General features: G+C 34.8%; 3 protein-coding genes and 1 pseudogene across 3 annotated transcripts; 1 reads left to right on the top strand and 3 right to left on the bottom strand.

Moving 5' to 3' along the window:
• Positions 1-5,238: 5,238 nt before the first annotated feature.
• Positions 5,239-5,625, bottom strand: LOC112088252. The gene has a single exon (XM_024158559.1). It carries the CDS (start codon positions 5,623-5,625, stop codon positions 5,401-5,403), a length of 225 nt encoding a protein of 74 aa, XP_024014327.1. The 3' UTR covers positions 5,239-5,400.
• A 1,690-nt stretch (positions 5,626-7,315) lies between these two features.
• On the bottom strand, positions 7,316-7,915 carry LOC18022181 (60S ribosomal protein L39-1). The gene is made up of 3 exons (XM_006405062.2): positions 7,832-7,915; positions 7,616-7,719; positions 7,316-7,525 (listed from the first exon to the last, which is right to left on the bottom strand). The coding sequence occupies exons 1-3, from the start codon at positions 7,832-7,834 to the stop codon at positions 7,477-7,479; spliced, it is 156 nt and encodes a 51-aa protein (XP_006405125.1). The 5' UTR covers positions 7,835-7,915; the 3' UTR covers positions 7,316-7,476.
• A 2,253-nt stretch (positions 7,916-10,168) lies between these two features.
• Positions 10,169-11,454, top strand: LOC18022180 (non-functional pseudokinase ZED1). Its single transcript, XM_006405061.2, has one exon. It carries the CDS (start codon positions 10,283-10,285, stop codon positions 11,360-11,362), a length of 1,080 nt encoding a protein of 359 aa, XP_006405124.1. The 5' UTR covers positions 10,169-10,282; the 3' UTR covers positions 11,363-11,454.
• Positions 11,455-11,913: 459 nt separating this feature from the next.
• LOC18022179 lies at positions 11,914-12,929 on the bottom strand (annotated as a pseudogene).
• Between the last annotated feature and the right edge of the window lie 2,604 nt (positions 12,930-15,533).

Below are 15,533 nucleotides of genomic sequence, written 5' to 3'. Positions count from 1 at the left end.
GTGACATCTTTCTGACACCTTTTTCTACAGTGTTTTAAGACATAAATTTACTCAAAACTCATTTCTTTATATCTATCTTTCTCTTTTTTCTAAATTTTTTCTCCATGACAAACAAAAATGGATACCACCGGAGGAGTCATTACAAACTTTAAGATTGGAACAATCAACAAAACACAAAAAAGGGTACCACAAGTCTCATCTTTTCACGAATCTCTTTAGCACATTCATCTCCATGTGCTGCTAATGCCTCTAACAATGTTATCATGTTAACTTTGCAATTATTATTAGTAAATATATTATATAAATTGAAAATTAACATAAATATTATCTTAACATAGTTATCATTACAAAGTTAACACAAATAATATTCAGTTTTACTATATGTTAACTTGTTATAAGTATCAAATATTCTTGTTATCACGTTATAATTATCGGATGTTATTGTTAGCACGTTATGAAAATCAGACATTATTGTTATCACGTTAACATATATAACATGCAAGAAAATTGTTATCATGTTAAGTATGTTAATGATAGTATATAACGTGTAATTATTGTTAATATGTTAATATAATTATTGTTGGCATGTTAACAACACGCTTTTGATAAGAAATAGTTGTTTTCTAATCAGATGAATAGTAGCACCGATCATATGATGAACAGTGTCACCGATTTATTCTGTCGAAAAATCAGTTTCTAAACCAATGACATTCTTTGTAATTATTTAAACGGGGAAAATGTTTTCTGGAATAAATTTGTTTTCTCTTTTCTATTTTATTAATTTTTTTAAAAAAATTTCCTACATACCTAAATTTTCAGTCAACCGTTGGTATTGAGTCAATTAACTCTTAGAAAAATCAAGCAAAGTGAAAAAAAGTTTAAAAAGGTGAAAACGGAGGAGAACCCAAGAGTGCAAGTTGATCGGCTTTGTTAAGCATGGTTCTCATGTAGCATGGACCGAGAGACTTCCTTTCGAAGTATTCTTAAGTTGTTGGTGGATTTGCTTGATGTGCCCCCCGGAAGGATTGCCATAGGTTTTGGAAAGTGTTGTCCAGATCTCGCGTGTGTTGGTGGTTCTGGAGACAATAGGTTGGACCTGAAGAGACAGTGTACCGAGAATTGCATTGTATAGAAGGCGATCTTGCCTTGTCCAATACGTGAACTTAGGGTTAGCAGTTGTTGTATTGTCAGAGGTAATCTGGGCTGGTGGAGCTTGATCAGTGTTGGTGATGAAGCCTTGAAGCTCAAGTGCTTCAAGCAGAGCTTCGATCTGGAGACGCCATGTGAGGTAGTTGGCTGGGGTCAACTTTGTGATGTTCGACATGTTCATCGAGATTAAGGAGACGGTGGCGTTTTTGATGTTCTAGGGACTTGCTCTGAGGTGGTGGACGATGTTGGAGTTTGGTCACCCATGGTTTTATGTGTGAGGAGGGAGACTTCGAACTCTTTGTGAAAGAAAGAAAAAAAATTAGGGTTTTTGTGTTTTTGATCGTAAGAGTTCTGATACCATGTAGAATCTTTGAATTGTATATACTCCATTGATGAGTAGAAGAGTATATAGTGTACAAGATTCAGTGCTAAGGAGATTTACATATATCAGAATTGTAATATTTCCTAATCGAATATATAGAGATATTCTCTCTAAGACAAGGAAGATAAACACGTTTTTAGCTTGATGATTTCATATTTCGCAATTTGTTTTATGTATCACAAATAATTTTTATGAATTTTTTTTTTCTTTCAGGTAACAACAACAGATTGGAAGTCTCTTTTGATACATTGCACGGTACAGATACAAACTCGTCAATCAAAATCTTGAGTGTAACTCCAACAAAGGACGAAAATGCAAATGCGAAAATCAATGACTATGGCTTGTTATTTAAAACTGGTGAAAAGATGAAAAGAAATATGAAGGTTGCAAAACCAAAGTCATACGATCCGTTTTCAATAACAGATCAAAGTAAAGTTCAATGGTTAGACACTTGGATGAAGATAGACAAGTTCGTGTTTTCACAAAACATATTCATTGCTATTTTTGAGTATTTATTTCTTTTTTAACATATTCATTTAACCACCTGCATTAATTGATTGCAGACCTATAACGGTGAATTTTGACAGCTTTGATGCAGACAAACAGTTTTTTGCTGAGCTTATTGTCTAAAATTCTCGTTAAGTGAAGATGTAAGTCTCTCCTAACAATATTCGGAGCAGACACAAGTGACAAGACGTGAAAGCCACTAGTCCATGCTTTCCTCCAAGCGACGTTTGATCTCGTTTCGGAGAATTTGACGCCTTGACCTAAACCCAGAAAATTTGTTAGACAAATTCAATTAGAAATGAATCTTTATTAAAATATTGTTTTAGTAATTAGAATAAAATAAAATAAAAAACTAATTAGATACTATATGTGCTGAAAATCTAAATATATATTTTTAAAAATATATTACAGTAAATTTTTTATAAATTAATAATGTCGGGATTATAATATTTTATTAATTTATCGTGATATTAATTTATAAAATTATCAGATATAATACATCTATTTTTGTAAATATTTCATAATCTATATAATCTTCTATTATTATTTGAGAAGGATACTTAAAAAAGAATTTTATGTCATGTGTTATTAACAATTTTACATGTATCAATCTCGGAGAGCTTCTCATAGATTTTTTGAAAATTATTAGGCTCAACTTACTAAATTAATTACATCATATGTCATTAACATTAATTTGGTTAGAGATTAGTTTATATCAATTATATATTTAATACTCAAATATTTAATTTGTGAAGATATTCTCTCTCTTTTTATTTCTTATCAACATATTTATAAAAATTTAATACACATTTTTCTTTAATCTTAATTTTTAATTTTTTAAAAACAAAATAGATCATATCATCTATTTAATAATAAAAAATCTAATTTTTTATATATATTATAATTCAAAATTTTTTATATCAAACCAAAGTGTCTTAATCTGATGTTGGACCAGTTAGATGTAACATATTAATCCAGTTTAGTATATTTACTGTGCAATTTTATTCATATTAAAAATACTATTAAAATTAATTATAAAATTAATAACTATCTAATGTGCAATTTTAATGGACCAGTTAGATATAACATATAAATTAGATTTAATGTACAATTTTATTCATATAAAAAATACTATTAAAATTAATTATAAAACAAACAACTATCTAACATTATGCAATTGTAATACAAAATAAATATAACTTTAATTATTATTTATAATTACATAATCAACACATATATATATATATATGCAATCATAAATATCAGCTAACATTTTTTAGTTATATTTATAAATATTTTATGTATATATTGGAATAAAAGAATTATGATAAATATTTACTCTATACATGATACGGGTAATCACCTAGTTCAGATGTTAAAAAAAAAGTTTTCAGATAAGATTGTTGTTTTCAACTCATACTATTTTCCTTTACTGTTCTGGGTCTTTAGTCGATCCAAGGAAAAAGTTTAAAAACAAAAATATAACCATTTTGATAAGAGATACATTAACCATCAGAGCCATCTGATAACCAGATGATTGAATGTATTAATAATGTAAAAAATTTAATAATTTTTTAATATGTGTAAAAGTGTCAAAGTATACTTTTGTGAAGCAAAGTGAATATCAAATTTACACAGTTTTTGTGTATTTCTCAAAAACACATAAATAAGGAAAATCGGATGTAATGGGAGATGACTGATGACTCCATGGTAAGAGATAGGAAGCACACTAGAGGTATTTGGAAAAAGATTTAATATTTTTATACATAATCACTTTGTTCTTTTTGTATTTCTTGTATAAACGTTATCAAGGTTTAACCCGCATAAGGTCCAAAAAAGGAAAATGTTCGGACCTAAGACATCATCCTAATCTCATTCGACTTAAAGTTTGAAAAAGGCTTATAAAATGAGGAGCTCGCTTATAAAATGAGGAGCTCGCTTATAAAATGAGGAGCTCTCAGGAGACAAAGGACACAAAGCAATAAAGCAGGAAAAAACTCTAGAAAGCAAGAAGAAGAAGAAGATATAAACCCTAGCGATTTTGGCCGCAAGTAACAAATCTAGAAGAAAGAAAAACGAAGAAAGTAGATGTCAATATGTCATTCTAGTTATTTGGGGGTATTGAAGTTATTAAAAGGCCAAACTAAGATTATGATTTACTTTGACTTTAACTAATTCGTCCACTTTCTTGATGAATTGTTTTTCGCTTCTTTGTTACTCTGCCAAACCATTATCTTCTCTTTTTTTTTTTTCCTAACATCTACATCTTTATTAAAATAATATTCAAATTACATATGATACACAAAATTAGGATACATAAAACAAAAAAATTACAATACAATAAACAATGAAAGTGAATATGATTTATTTCTTCAAGAAATTTTGTTTGCAGTTAGAATATATCTACTCTTTCCTTCCTTCTGATCGCATTCGGTCTGATGCTATTTTGATCTTTGGCAATTGTCCATCATTTTTCTTGTTATATTATATTAACCCATTTCCAATTAAGAATTAACGATGTTCTTCAAATAGGAACTCAATTATGTATTCTTTGGAAAGAAAAAATATTAGAACTGCCAATTTTCTTCTCATTTTTCATGCTGCGAAAACAAAAATTTGTTTACATCTCACGAAAGAAAATTTCTTCGTTAAATAGCAATAAACATCACACAAAAATCGGTTATACATTTAACTAGACAATAGTCACCATACTTTTTTTTGTTCTTTTGCTTTGGTAACCGAAAAAGCTTAAGACCTTAAACCCATAATCATTTTTCGGATTGAAAATTAGAATAGGCTAAATTAGTCTCCCCTTTGTCGTTAATATTCATACGCATAATTTTAAAACTTTATCATTTTGGGATAATTACTCATGGCTTATAGATTCTTCAATGTGTCAAACGATTGTTTTGTTCAAGAACAACTTAATCTTCAAGAATAGCATATAGTATTCGAAGTGTGTTCCAAAGGCTTTCTTTTAGTCAGTAATGAAGATGTTACTTATTCTTAATACAGAAAGTTGGCTAATTCTTTCCAAAACATATATCTTTTTCTTACCAAAACATATATCTTATGGCCGATCAAAATAAAATAAAATTTACATATAGTACCGTATATGACTCTTGATCATTAATTAGTCCGATCAAAATGTTACAGATACAACTATAAATTATGTTTGACATACAAAGCCTAGAGGTCACAGGATCGAGTGACGGTTGAGACGAAACTAATATTACATGTTGTGATATCGGGTCTGGGAGATTACGGACTTTAGCCCAGACCCTCCTAATAATTCAACAACAAAAAGAAAAACAAACAAAGTTGGGATAACCATAATACCTCAACAACTGAATAAGCAATGATCATGGGCAAAGAACATAAGATTTGGAAGAGTAAACTTCTTGATGAGAAAGAGTGTTTACTCTATTGTGGCATAAAGAGGGTTGTGAGGGAGGAACAAGACCACGTTGAAGCTGGTTCTGTAAACCATGCAACCGTCCAAAATCTTTCCTCCATATCGCCGGTCTCCCCGAGGTTCCATTTCCGATTAAAGCTAGAAGATACAACACTATAATGAATCTCCACATTCTTTAGTTGAATATGGATTAGTGGTTAAATAGGGAAATGCTTAACTATAACACCAAGGGTATATTGTGAGTAATGAAGGGAAAGTTTGACAATGAAGGAAGAAAGCGTTCATGGTGGAACTCTAACACCGAAAGACACTATCTATATGTAGTGGTTTGATTTAAATGATGCGAACTTTGTATTTTTTGTCAATGTCAAAACCAATGATTTTGAACGATGCTAAATTGGTAATTTTTGTCAACTACAAATGATGGTTTTTTAATTATTGATTGACTTGTCCTTTGTTATACATTCTTGAGTGTAATGTCTAGGGTTCAACTTTTGTGTATAAATTTTAAGAAGCGTTTATTCGCCGTTGTTATGCCATTTGGGTGGGTTGTTGGTAAGTTGGTTATTAATTTTTTATTGTGTTTTTCAAATGTTATGTAAGCAACCAAATTAACTAGAAGAAACAAAACGTCATCCTTTTTATCCTCTTTACGAAGAATGTTGTAAGCATTAGAACCAGAATACAAGAAAAGGAAGCAACAACAAGATCACTTAGCCGACAAAAATAACAAATGTCAACACTTCAATTAAAATATAGGTGAAACCCCAAAATGACAAATTGACGCAGAGGTAATTTCAATTTTCAAACCCACTAAACCAAAATAACACAACTTTGACTATTTCAAATAAATCCATTTGTCAATTGAAATGTGAAATTGATGGAGTTGCAGCGACCGAACCGAACCAGAATTCCAACCGGAAATTTATGGAGTATTATGAGCTCGGTTCAGTCTTCTCATTTCTGATTTATTGTTTGTTTCAATTTTTTCATTTGTTAATAATTGAGCTAGTCTCCATTTCTGTTCTTGTACTTGTCTATTAAACATAACGGAATACTCAAAAAAGTATCTTGTTCTTGTTTTTCCTGCAACTATCTCTTGTTCGGTTTCTAAAAGCTTGACTACAATCATCGTTACCAAAAATCTCATGCTGCTAATTCTAGTTTGCATTTAGCTTACATTGAACGTAATTAATTTATCAAAAACAAAATTGTTCCAACGGCTTGTTTAAGTTTTGTATCAAAATTAAAGCATAAATTCCATTTTCATTGTGTTACTAAACTCATCAACCCAATTGGAGTATGAAAAACCTAACAACCTCTAAAACGATTATTTAGAATTTAGATATAACGGATTCTACCCATCAAGTGAATATTGATCATGCTATCGCTAATTGATAGATAGATAGCTAGAACGATATTCAAGTATCTTCTCAAGCCTCAGTGATACTTAATCTATTAATCAATTTACCAAAAGTGAACAAGATCGCATACACAAAGTATGGAAAATCCAAGTATAAGGCAAATAGATTCAGAATTTGTATATATACTCCTCATACGAACAAAAATGGGAAGCTATTCAGAGTCAAATTACCTAAAAATAGAGATACACTTAATAGAGCATTGCAATTAACCCACAAAATGTATAACTGAAAGTCATTTGCCAAATCAATGAACTAGTGCAGCATATACTGATCATAATGTGTTAAGTAGGTAGGGAGATTCATACCAAATTGGATCAATCTCAATTAACCAATCTACGAATTATACGAGAGGGCGAGAGCAACATTTTGTAAACAAACCACAAGAAAAGATAACCAAAAGATCAAATCTAAATACTTTGAATTAGTGAATAAACTCAATTAAGTACTCTTGGACGGAAATTTGAAGATAAATGATTAAAATCGTCTTACACAAATGTGTCAATGTAATCGTCACAACCAAAACTGAGAAGAAACACTACAAGTTTGAAACAAGTCTTTGAAAGAACAAAGCTTACACAAACAAGCCAAAAGTAGACCTCTTAGAATCCAAGCTTGGTTCTGCGCCAGTGCCTACGCTTAGCGTTGTACCTGAAAACGAAATTACAAAACCCAAATAAGATCTCACTAGTTCTGCAGCTAATAGATCAAGTAAAGAACAAGAACATAAATTTGACGAACCTGATGGTATTGTCAGTGCGGAGACGAATCCAGTGAGGAATTGGCCTGTTCTGCCTCATTTTCTTCCCCAGCTTCTTCTTGATCATGAACGACTTGTGGGACGGCTGTTTCAAATAAAGAAGATCAGAATCGATCTCAAAGTAAAGAATTTTCGTAAAATACCAATCTAAACTGAAAAATGGAGATTAAAATTGAATAAAGGAGATATGGATGTACCATATCGACGCCTTGTGATCTTGATTCTGGGACTGAGCCGAAACGAAGAGAAACCCTAAAGCTGAGGAAGGAAACTGAGAGAAGGTGATGGAGGTGGCTTTTATACGGGAACACGTATTAGGGTTAGAGAGTTTATTCAATTGGGCCTTACAAGCCCATTTTGTCAGGCCTGTCAACAAAAGCTTTTGGTTTCTTTTTAGGACATCAAGTAAATGACATTTTTTTGTTTTTATCTACAACTCAACTATTACATCACATTCAGCCCGTTAAAGGAATGATCCGAAAACCGTCTTCAACTAGCTCGGTATAAATGATTTGGGAGAAAATACAGCCTCTTGCTCGAGCTCATTTTGCAAAACTATCCGCTCGGACATTTGAAATTCTGGGGATATGGGTGAGAGTGAAATCTAAAAAGCTTTCCCGAAGGTTGCGAAAGGCTTCCAACTCTGATAAGAATGATGGCCAATCCAATGACAATTCAGACATGCTTACCAGATCCAAGCAATCGGTTTGAAAATGTACATATAAAATTTGTCTATCTTTCACGCAAGACATAGCCCACAATAGGCTCTCCAGTTCGGCATGAAAGACCGATAGGCTTCTACGACAGCTCTGAAGGCCAAAAGTCTCGCCACCTCTTTCCTCCTTCAGGCTCCACCCGAACCCACTAACCAGGCCGATGTCTATCTAGGATGCATCAACCTGACAAATCGGGAACCTCTGGGTATCGGGTAAAGGACTCAGGAGCAAAGGAGTGAGCGGAGCCTCGTGTGATACGTCTTCTTCTTCTTTCGGTTGGTTTGCAATCACCCAACTTTCTGCTTAAACCTTGGCGTGGATCAAAGTATCTACAGGGGAAATTTCTTTCCCGTTGAAGATCTTGTCGTTCCTCGCTTTCCAAATATATCACAAGATCCAAGGATAGATATCCTTTTGAGGATCTGTCATGCTTAACTCTTTTGTTTTCCAAAAGAGAAAGCTCATATTTTGGTAAATAGAGCTATTCGGAAAGAGACCCGGAAGGGACGGAAAGTCCGATAACGCCCAGACTTGTAAAGCCGGGGGACATAAAAACAAAAGATGGTTGATAGATTCTTCAGGATTCCAACAGCGGGGACATAAAAATTCTCTTAGAAGAGGCTCATCTCATTGCTTCGTATCTTGACGGATAAAGGAGTAAACTAACACTCCTGGGTCCTGAAGTCCGATCTGGGGGGTTGCCTGGCGTCGGCGATCCAAGGCTCACTCCACGCCCTCGTATTTAGCCCCGACCCTATCGTCTTCCTTAGTCCAATTTTAAGATACGGTTTTGCGGCCAACATACTCCTCCATCCATAGGATGGTGAGTAGACATTTTGATCCTCTAGCGGATCTGATTGTCGATAATATCTTCCTCTTAGCACCCGAGCCAGAAGAGATGAAGGGTACTGAATGAGTTTCCATAGTTGCTTCGCTAGTAAGGCTAGATTAAAATCATTTAGATCTCTAAATCTAAGGCCTCCCATATCCTTTGGAGTACAAACCTTGTCCCAAGCAATTCAGTGGATCCCGTTGCTAGTTTTTTTTTAACTCCACCAAAAGTTGGCAATGGCGCTCTGAAGTTTGTCTGTAACTCCTTTAGGAAGGAGAAAACAAGACATAACGTAAGTAGAGACAGCTTGAGCCACCAATTTAATCTGAATTTCTTTTCCACTCTTGGAAAAAAGTCTTGCGGACCAATTATTAACACGATTACTTAGGCGTTCATGAACAAAAGAGAAGACCTTCATCTTTCTCTCTCGATTTCGGGTAAAATGTTAATGTACAATCAGATATTATGAGTAACTTGAGTTTTTTTTTTTTTTTTTTAAACAGCAAAAATAAATTCATAGATTTCATTTGAATACCGAACTATAAAGTCATTGTACAGAACTTTTGAAATACATATACATAAACAAATATATACGTCAAATGTTTTTTTGATTGAACCTTCTCTTCATGTCAATTGTGTACATGTGTGATATTTTTTTATTGTACCTCTAAATTTCACACCACATCAGGAATGGAGGTATTTTTTGTGTACATGCGAATTGTGTACGTGTGTAATAATCTGAGGTCATTTTACAAGAAAAAATCACTTTAAAGTTTTTTTTTTTTTCACTTTAAAGTTTTTTTCACTTTAAAGTTTAAATTGATAAGTAACTTGACTATCTATAAATATAATCTATAAAATTATAATTTGAGATGTACTTTTTATCATAAGAAATCAGATTATTTTGATATCAGATATTAATCTTCGTCCACTCATAATACTTGGCCGTGTATTTGTGCAGTTTTTTCCAACTTGACCAATGATAATACTTTGTTTCCTCTTAGAAAGATAAGATTGCTTTTTTTTTTTCTTCAGGTCATTCTTGATTTTGGAGGAACTGTTAACATCTTTTCGCAGAAATTTGTTATTTAATTTCGTAAATGGGATCGATGGTGAAGAAGTTGAAGCAGAAACTGAGATCTGAGAAAAACAATGAAAAGGACTTTCAAGAAAAAAGCTGGTTCTTGGAGAACGGAAGCATCTTGTTACAAGAACTCATCGCTGATTGTAATGGCAAATCCGTGCCTCTACGCAGTTTCTCTTTCGATCAGATCCTTAAATCCACAAAGAACTTCGATTCCACCTGTTTTGTCGCCTTCGAGGGTTTCCACACGTGGTGGTACAGAGGTATCATCGAAAACAGAAGCTACATGATCAAGAGATACCTCGTGGATAAAGGTACAGAACACAAAGTAGGAGAGGTTTACAATGACTTCGTCTTGTCTACTCGGGTGAGTAATCACAGCAACTTTCTCAAATTGTTGGGATACTGTTTGGAGTCTTGTTATCCTGTTCTTGTGTTTGAAAACGCAGAACATGGAGTCTTGAATCAGCGAGGAGGTGTTATGGTTAACTTGGAGGAAGAATCTTTACTTCCGTGGAATGTTCGGTTAAAGATTGGGAAGGAGATTGCAAATGCGGTGGCTTATCTTCACACAGCATTCCCTAAGATCACAGTTCATAGAGATGTTAAGCCAACACACGTTTTCTTGGACAAGAATTGGACTGCTAAGCTGTCTGGCTTCTCTCTCTCGATAACGTTACCTGAGGGAAAATCGAAAAGCTCGATTGTTCCCGTGGTGGGAACATCGGGGTTCATAGATCCGTTATACCGTGTCACGGGCTCCGTAACGGAATATACCGATGTGTATAGTTTTGGGGTCTTTTTGATGGTTCTTCTAAGTGGTAGACCGGTTTTTTTCACCGGATCTAATCGCAAGCGTGAAGGAATTCTTGGTTATACGAAAGACTTGTATGAGAATGGACAACTTGATGAAGTAATGGATCCGGTTTATCCAACGATGATGGTGAAAGACATCACAAGTGGTGAAAGATTGCAAGTGGAAGCGTGTGTTGTCCTTGCTTTGAGATGCTGCGAGAAGAGATATGAAGACAGGCCAAAGATGATCCAAGTAGCTAAAGAACTCAAACGGATTGAGACATCACTGAAGAGATCCTAGCTAGAGATCTTCTCTGTTCTTGGAATATAAAGCCAAGTTTGTAATTCATACATGCATAAATAATTCTCTCGAAAATTAATAAATGATTTTGATTTCTTCAATAACCTCGCAGATTTAACCCTTAGTTTTAACTCTTAGACTAATGAACATGTTTCATCTTTAACAACATGGAAACTCAAAACAAATGAACATGTCTCATCAAATTAATTTCTTACGAATACATCATTTTGTTACATTTTAATTTACATGTCAAATCAAAATACTTACAAAATCTGAAAACAGAGAAATATCATTGTTAAGGCAAAGGCTTTAGATGATGACTTTACACAAAGAACTCACAACCAAAATAATTCCAAGGAGTGAAGAAAAAAATTCAGCGGGTTCATTGAAAGCAATCACAACGACATTGTCTATAAAAGCAAAAACGAAGAAACAAAAAAAAAAAAAAAAAAAATTAAAATTCCCATTACAATGCCATCAAATAAAGGAGGAGGAGAGAGATCGGTATAGAAAGAAAGAGGACCATACCTCATTTGAATAGACATAATTAATCAAGAAGAGGTGGGATTTGCACTCAGGAGCAACTGTGAATGTTCTTCTTTCTTTGCTTTTGTCTCTACATTGGTGGGGATTTGAATCAAACTTGGAACATAACTGAAAATAAATGGACAGCACGATCTTCTATTATATAGAAAGAAATTTTCTATATATCTGTGAGAGTTCACTGCCAAGGATTTGATCCATGACAACTCTGCTTCAGTATCATCAACTTTATTTGTCACCCACAGCTCCACAACTGCTGAATAATTGATCTTAGTTATCAGTGAGAGTTGTTCTTCTCTAACAGAAGATAGAGCCATATAACTTACAGGATACAGAGATTGGGGAAGACACAAACGTCTAAATCTCTCTCTTGTAAAATCAAAACTGAGTAAGTACTTGTCTTTGTTATCATCAGAATCAGAAGGAAGCCAAGTATTTCCCTTCAAACACACGCCAAAGAATATCATGCCTATTCTGAAGCCATTTGGAGCATTAACAACTCTCCATGAATTAGAGCTAAACTCATAGATTTCAAATCCACGAACTTGGCCATTTGTTTCGCTAGACCGCAAGATTTTGTAGCTGCGGCAAGATTGGTTGTTGTTTTCGTATCCTAGAGCAAACCTAATGTATCTCCCGTAACCACTCTTGTGTTGTATCCACCTCCTTTCCCCTGAGGATTCCAAACCACTAGTCTATTGTCACTGGTGATGCATAACAACAAACCATCACAGTGAAAAACTTGCACTATATCGACTTGTCCTGAATTATAATGCAAATACTTTAGGCTTAGTGCATATTTAAACTCTATAGATGAAGGGAAAACGTTGTGATCAAGGCTCATTGAATAAAGCTTATAATCCTTCAACATGAGAACACGATACTGCTTTGGAGTTTTACGAAGATGCTTCTTGGAGAATCCTGGATCTTTGAATAACAAGTTCCATCGTTTGCATGTAGACATAGATGTGGCTGATATCCGAGAGAGTATTTCATCTACCAAATCCAATGGAAGATCTGACATCTTCATTATTTCTCTCTTTGTAATCTGATCTCCGTAGGAAGAAGAAGAAAAACAGCTTTATGGGGTTCTCTAAGTCGATATTAGGGTTTTGAGTTTGCCCAATCTTGCCTTTTATAAGTGTGAACAAAAGAAACGTTGTGCCCATCATAGGTTTAGGGCGAACAAAACATCAAAAAATAAAAATAAAAAGTAAAAAATTGAACGAATCCATCTTAATTATGTTTATGTCCATAAACATCATAACCACTTTGTGGTCAATCTTTAGAATACTTCTTCTCCAATAAACTAAGGGACTAACAACGAGGCTAGCCAATAGAAATCAACTTGGTCAAACAAATCCCAAGTGGATCACGTCTCACTCTTTGGTTTTTTTTTTTCAATTGATCAAAATATAAATTTCAAAGAAAGCAAGACAATCGCAGGAGCCAACCTACTCATAATGGTAAGTCTCCAGCATGAAAAAAAGATGGAGATAGGTCAAGAAAAAGGAAAACAAAAGTAGTGGCTGCGGTCGTCAAGGCACTTCTTCGGCGGTCTCAGGGTGTAATAACACTGAAATAATATCTCTCGATATCATTCCGAGGGTGGAAAAAAAAACCATACCCCTAAAAAGAATTCTACGTGCCTTGATGGGAGGACAAGCAACTTGGGCATGCCTTGAAATTAAATACAAATACATCCCCAGTGCCTACAGTGAAATGAAAAAGGCAATCGCTTAAGACCACATCTTATTTATTAAGTTTAGAGGCCACATTTAACAAGTGAATTATAGTTTCCTTAGTTGGCTAATTTGTCTTGTGCATATTTTTATTTTGTTCAAGTTCGATCCTCAGCCGCATAAAAGTATAACTATTTTTTCACCAAATTTTTTAAAAATATTACTACACATTTGATTACTAATTTTTTATATAATTTCATTAAAAGGACCACATTTTAATTTTAGCCTAAAGCCTCCAAAATCCTAGGCACGGCACTGTACATCCCTCATAGGTTAGCCGGAGTGACACTGTCACACTGGTTGCTTTGGTGGTTAACTAAGATTCCATTAATGGTCTAGAAAGTCCAAAAAGTTATGTTGATTTATCTATTTGTACAAAATATAATTAAAAGACTTTGTTACAGCTTCACATAATTTTTGTTTCTTTAAATTCACCAAATAAGCCAAAACTAAAAGGAGCACGAGTCTATGCCTACTCTAAGTGCTTAAGTTACAACACATCAAGAACTCTAACCGTTGGACAGTAAGATTAATTAAGACTTAAATATAATGTGTATATGTACAGAGGGTAGATTAGTCAAACATTTATACCTAATCCTACTTATGTAATCTCTATATATTGTGTACATCGTGTGTCTAATGAGAATCATTCAGCCTTATTACGCTATATGGTATCAGAGCAGAGATCTTAGACCTAAAAATCCAGCCGCCTCCATCTTTTCTTTCAAATTTTTTTACTTCTTCTTGAATTAACCTTTCTCTTGTTTGTCATGGCTTCACCGACCATCTCTTCTGAAACAATTCCGATCTCTGGGGCTCCAACTCTCCTAAATGTTAACATGTCAAATGTTACCAAGTTGACATCAACAAACTATTTGATGTGGAATCGTCAAGTTCACGCCTTACTTGACGGTTACGATCTGGCTGGCTATGTCGACGGATCCGTGGTTGCCCCACCAGCGACGTTAACCACCAATGGTGTCGTCACCGTCAACAGTGATTACACAATCTGGAAGCGCCAGGATAAGCTGATATACAGTGCATTACTTGGTGCAATTTCGATCTCCTTTCAACCCATCCTCTCGAGAACGAAGACATCTGCCGAAATCTGGACAACTTTGTCTTCTACTTATGCAAACCCCAGCCGTGGACACCAACAACAGCTCCGACAGCAAATCAAACAGTGGACTAAGGGAAGTAAGTCAATCAATGAATACATACAAGGTTTAACGACCTGATTTGATCAATTGGCACTTCTTGGAAAACCCATGGAACACGAGGATCAGATTGATTATATTCTTGGTGGTCTAACTGATGATTACAAACAAGTCATTGATCAAATCGAAGGACGCGACGCTCCTCCGTCTCTCACGGAAGTTCATGAGAAGCTGATTAACTACGAGGTAAAACTACAGTCCATGGTGGTTCCCTCACCATCGATTCCAGTCTCGGCCAACGTCACACAATACCGCAGCTCCAACACCAACAACACAAACAAGTCCAACAACCATCATGGTGGAAATCGTAATCAACGATCTCATCATCGCCAGAACCAAACGTGGCAACAACAACAATTCCAGCCGCGACAGGATCAACATGCTCCTCGTGGATATCAAGGGCGTTGTCAAATCTGCGGCGTCCATGGACACAGCGCACGCCGTTGCTCACAGCTGCAATACTCTACCGGCCAGTACAACAGCCCGGCCACCAACAGCTACTCTCCATCACCAGCTCCGTGGCAGCCTAGAGCGAACATGGTAGCAGCGAACACTTACAATCCAAATAACTGGATTCTCGACAGCGGTGCCACGCATCACCTCACAACAGATCTAGCCAACCTGTCTCTACATCAGCCTTATCATGGTGGCGAAGAAGTCACCATAGCT

Source organism: Eutrema salsugineum, unplaced genomic scaffold, assembly GCF_000478725.1.
Source record: "Eutrema salsugineum unplaced genomic scaffold, Eutsalg1_0 scaffold_15, whole genome shotgun sequence".
Taxonomy (NCBI): Eukaryota; Viridiplantae; Streptophyta; class Magnoliopsida; order Brassicales; family Brassicaceae; genus Eutrema; species Eutrema salsugineum.
This window is presented reverse-complemented; position numbering and strand designations above follow the sequence as displayed.

Bases quoted from the DNA above. Each gene is read 5' to 3' on its own strand.
- LOC112088252 (XM_024158559.1), bottom strand. From the start codon at position 5,625: ATGTGGAGATTCATTATAGTGTTGTATCTTCTAGCTTTAATCGGAAAT.
- LOC18022181 (XM_006405062.2), bottom strand. The intron at 7,526-7,615 runs GTTCGTCAAATT...TTTCGTTTTCAG, and splicing joins CGCACTGACAATACCATCAG to GTACAACGCTAAGCGTAGGC.
- LOC18022180 (XM_006405061.2), top strand. From the start codon at position 10,283: ATGGGATCGATGGTGAAGAAGTTGAAGCAGAAACTGAGATCTGAGAAA.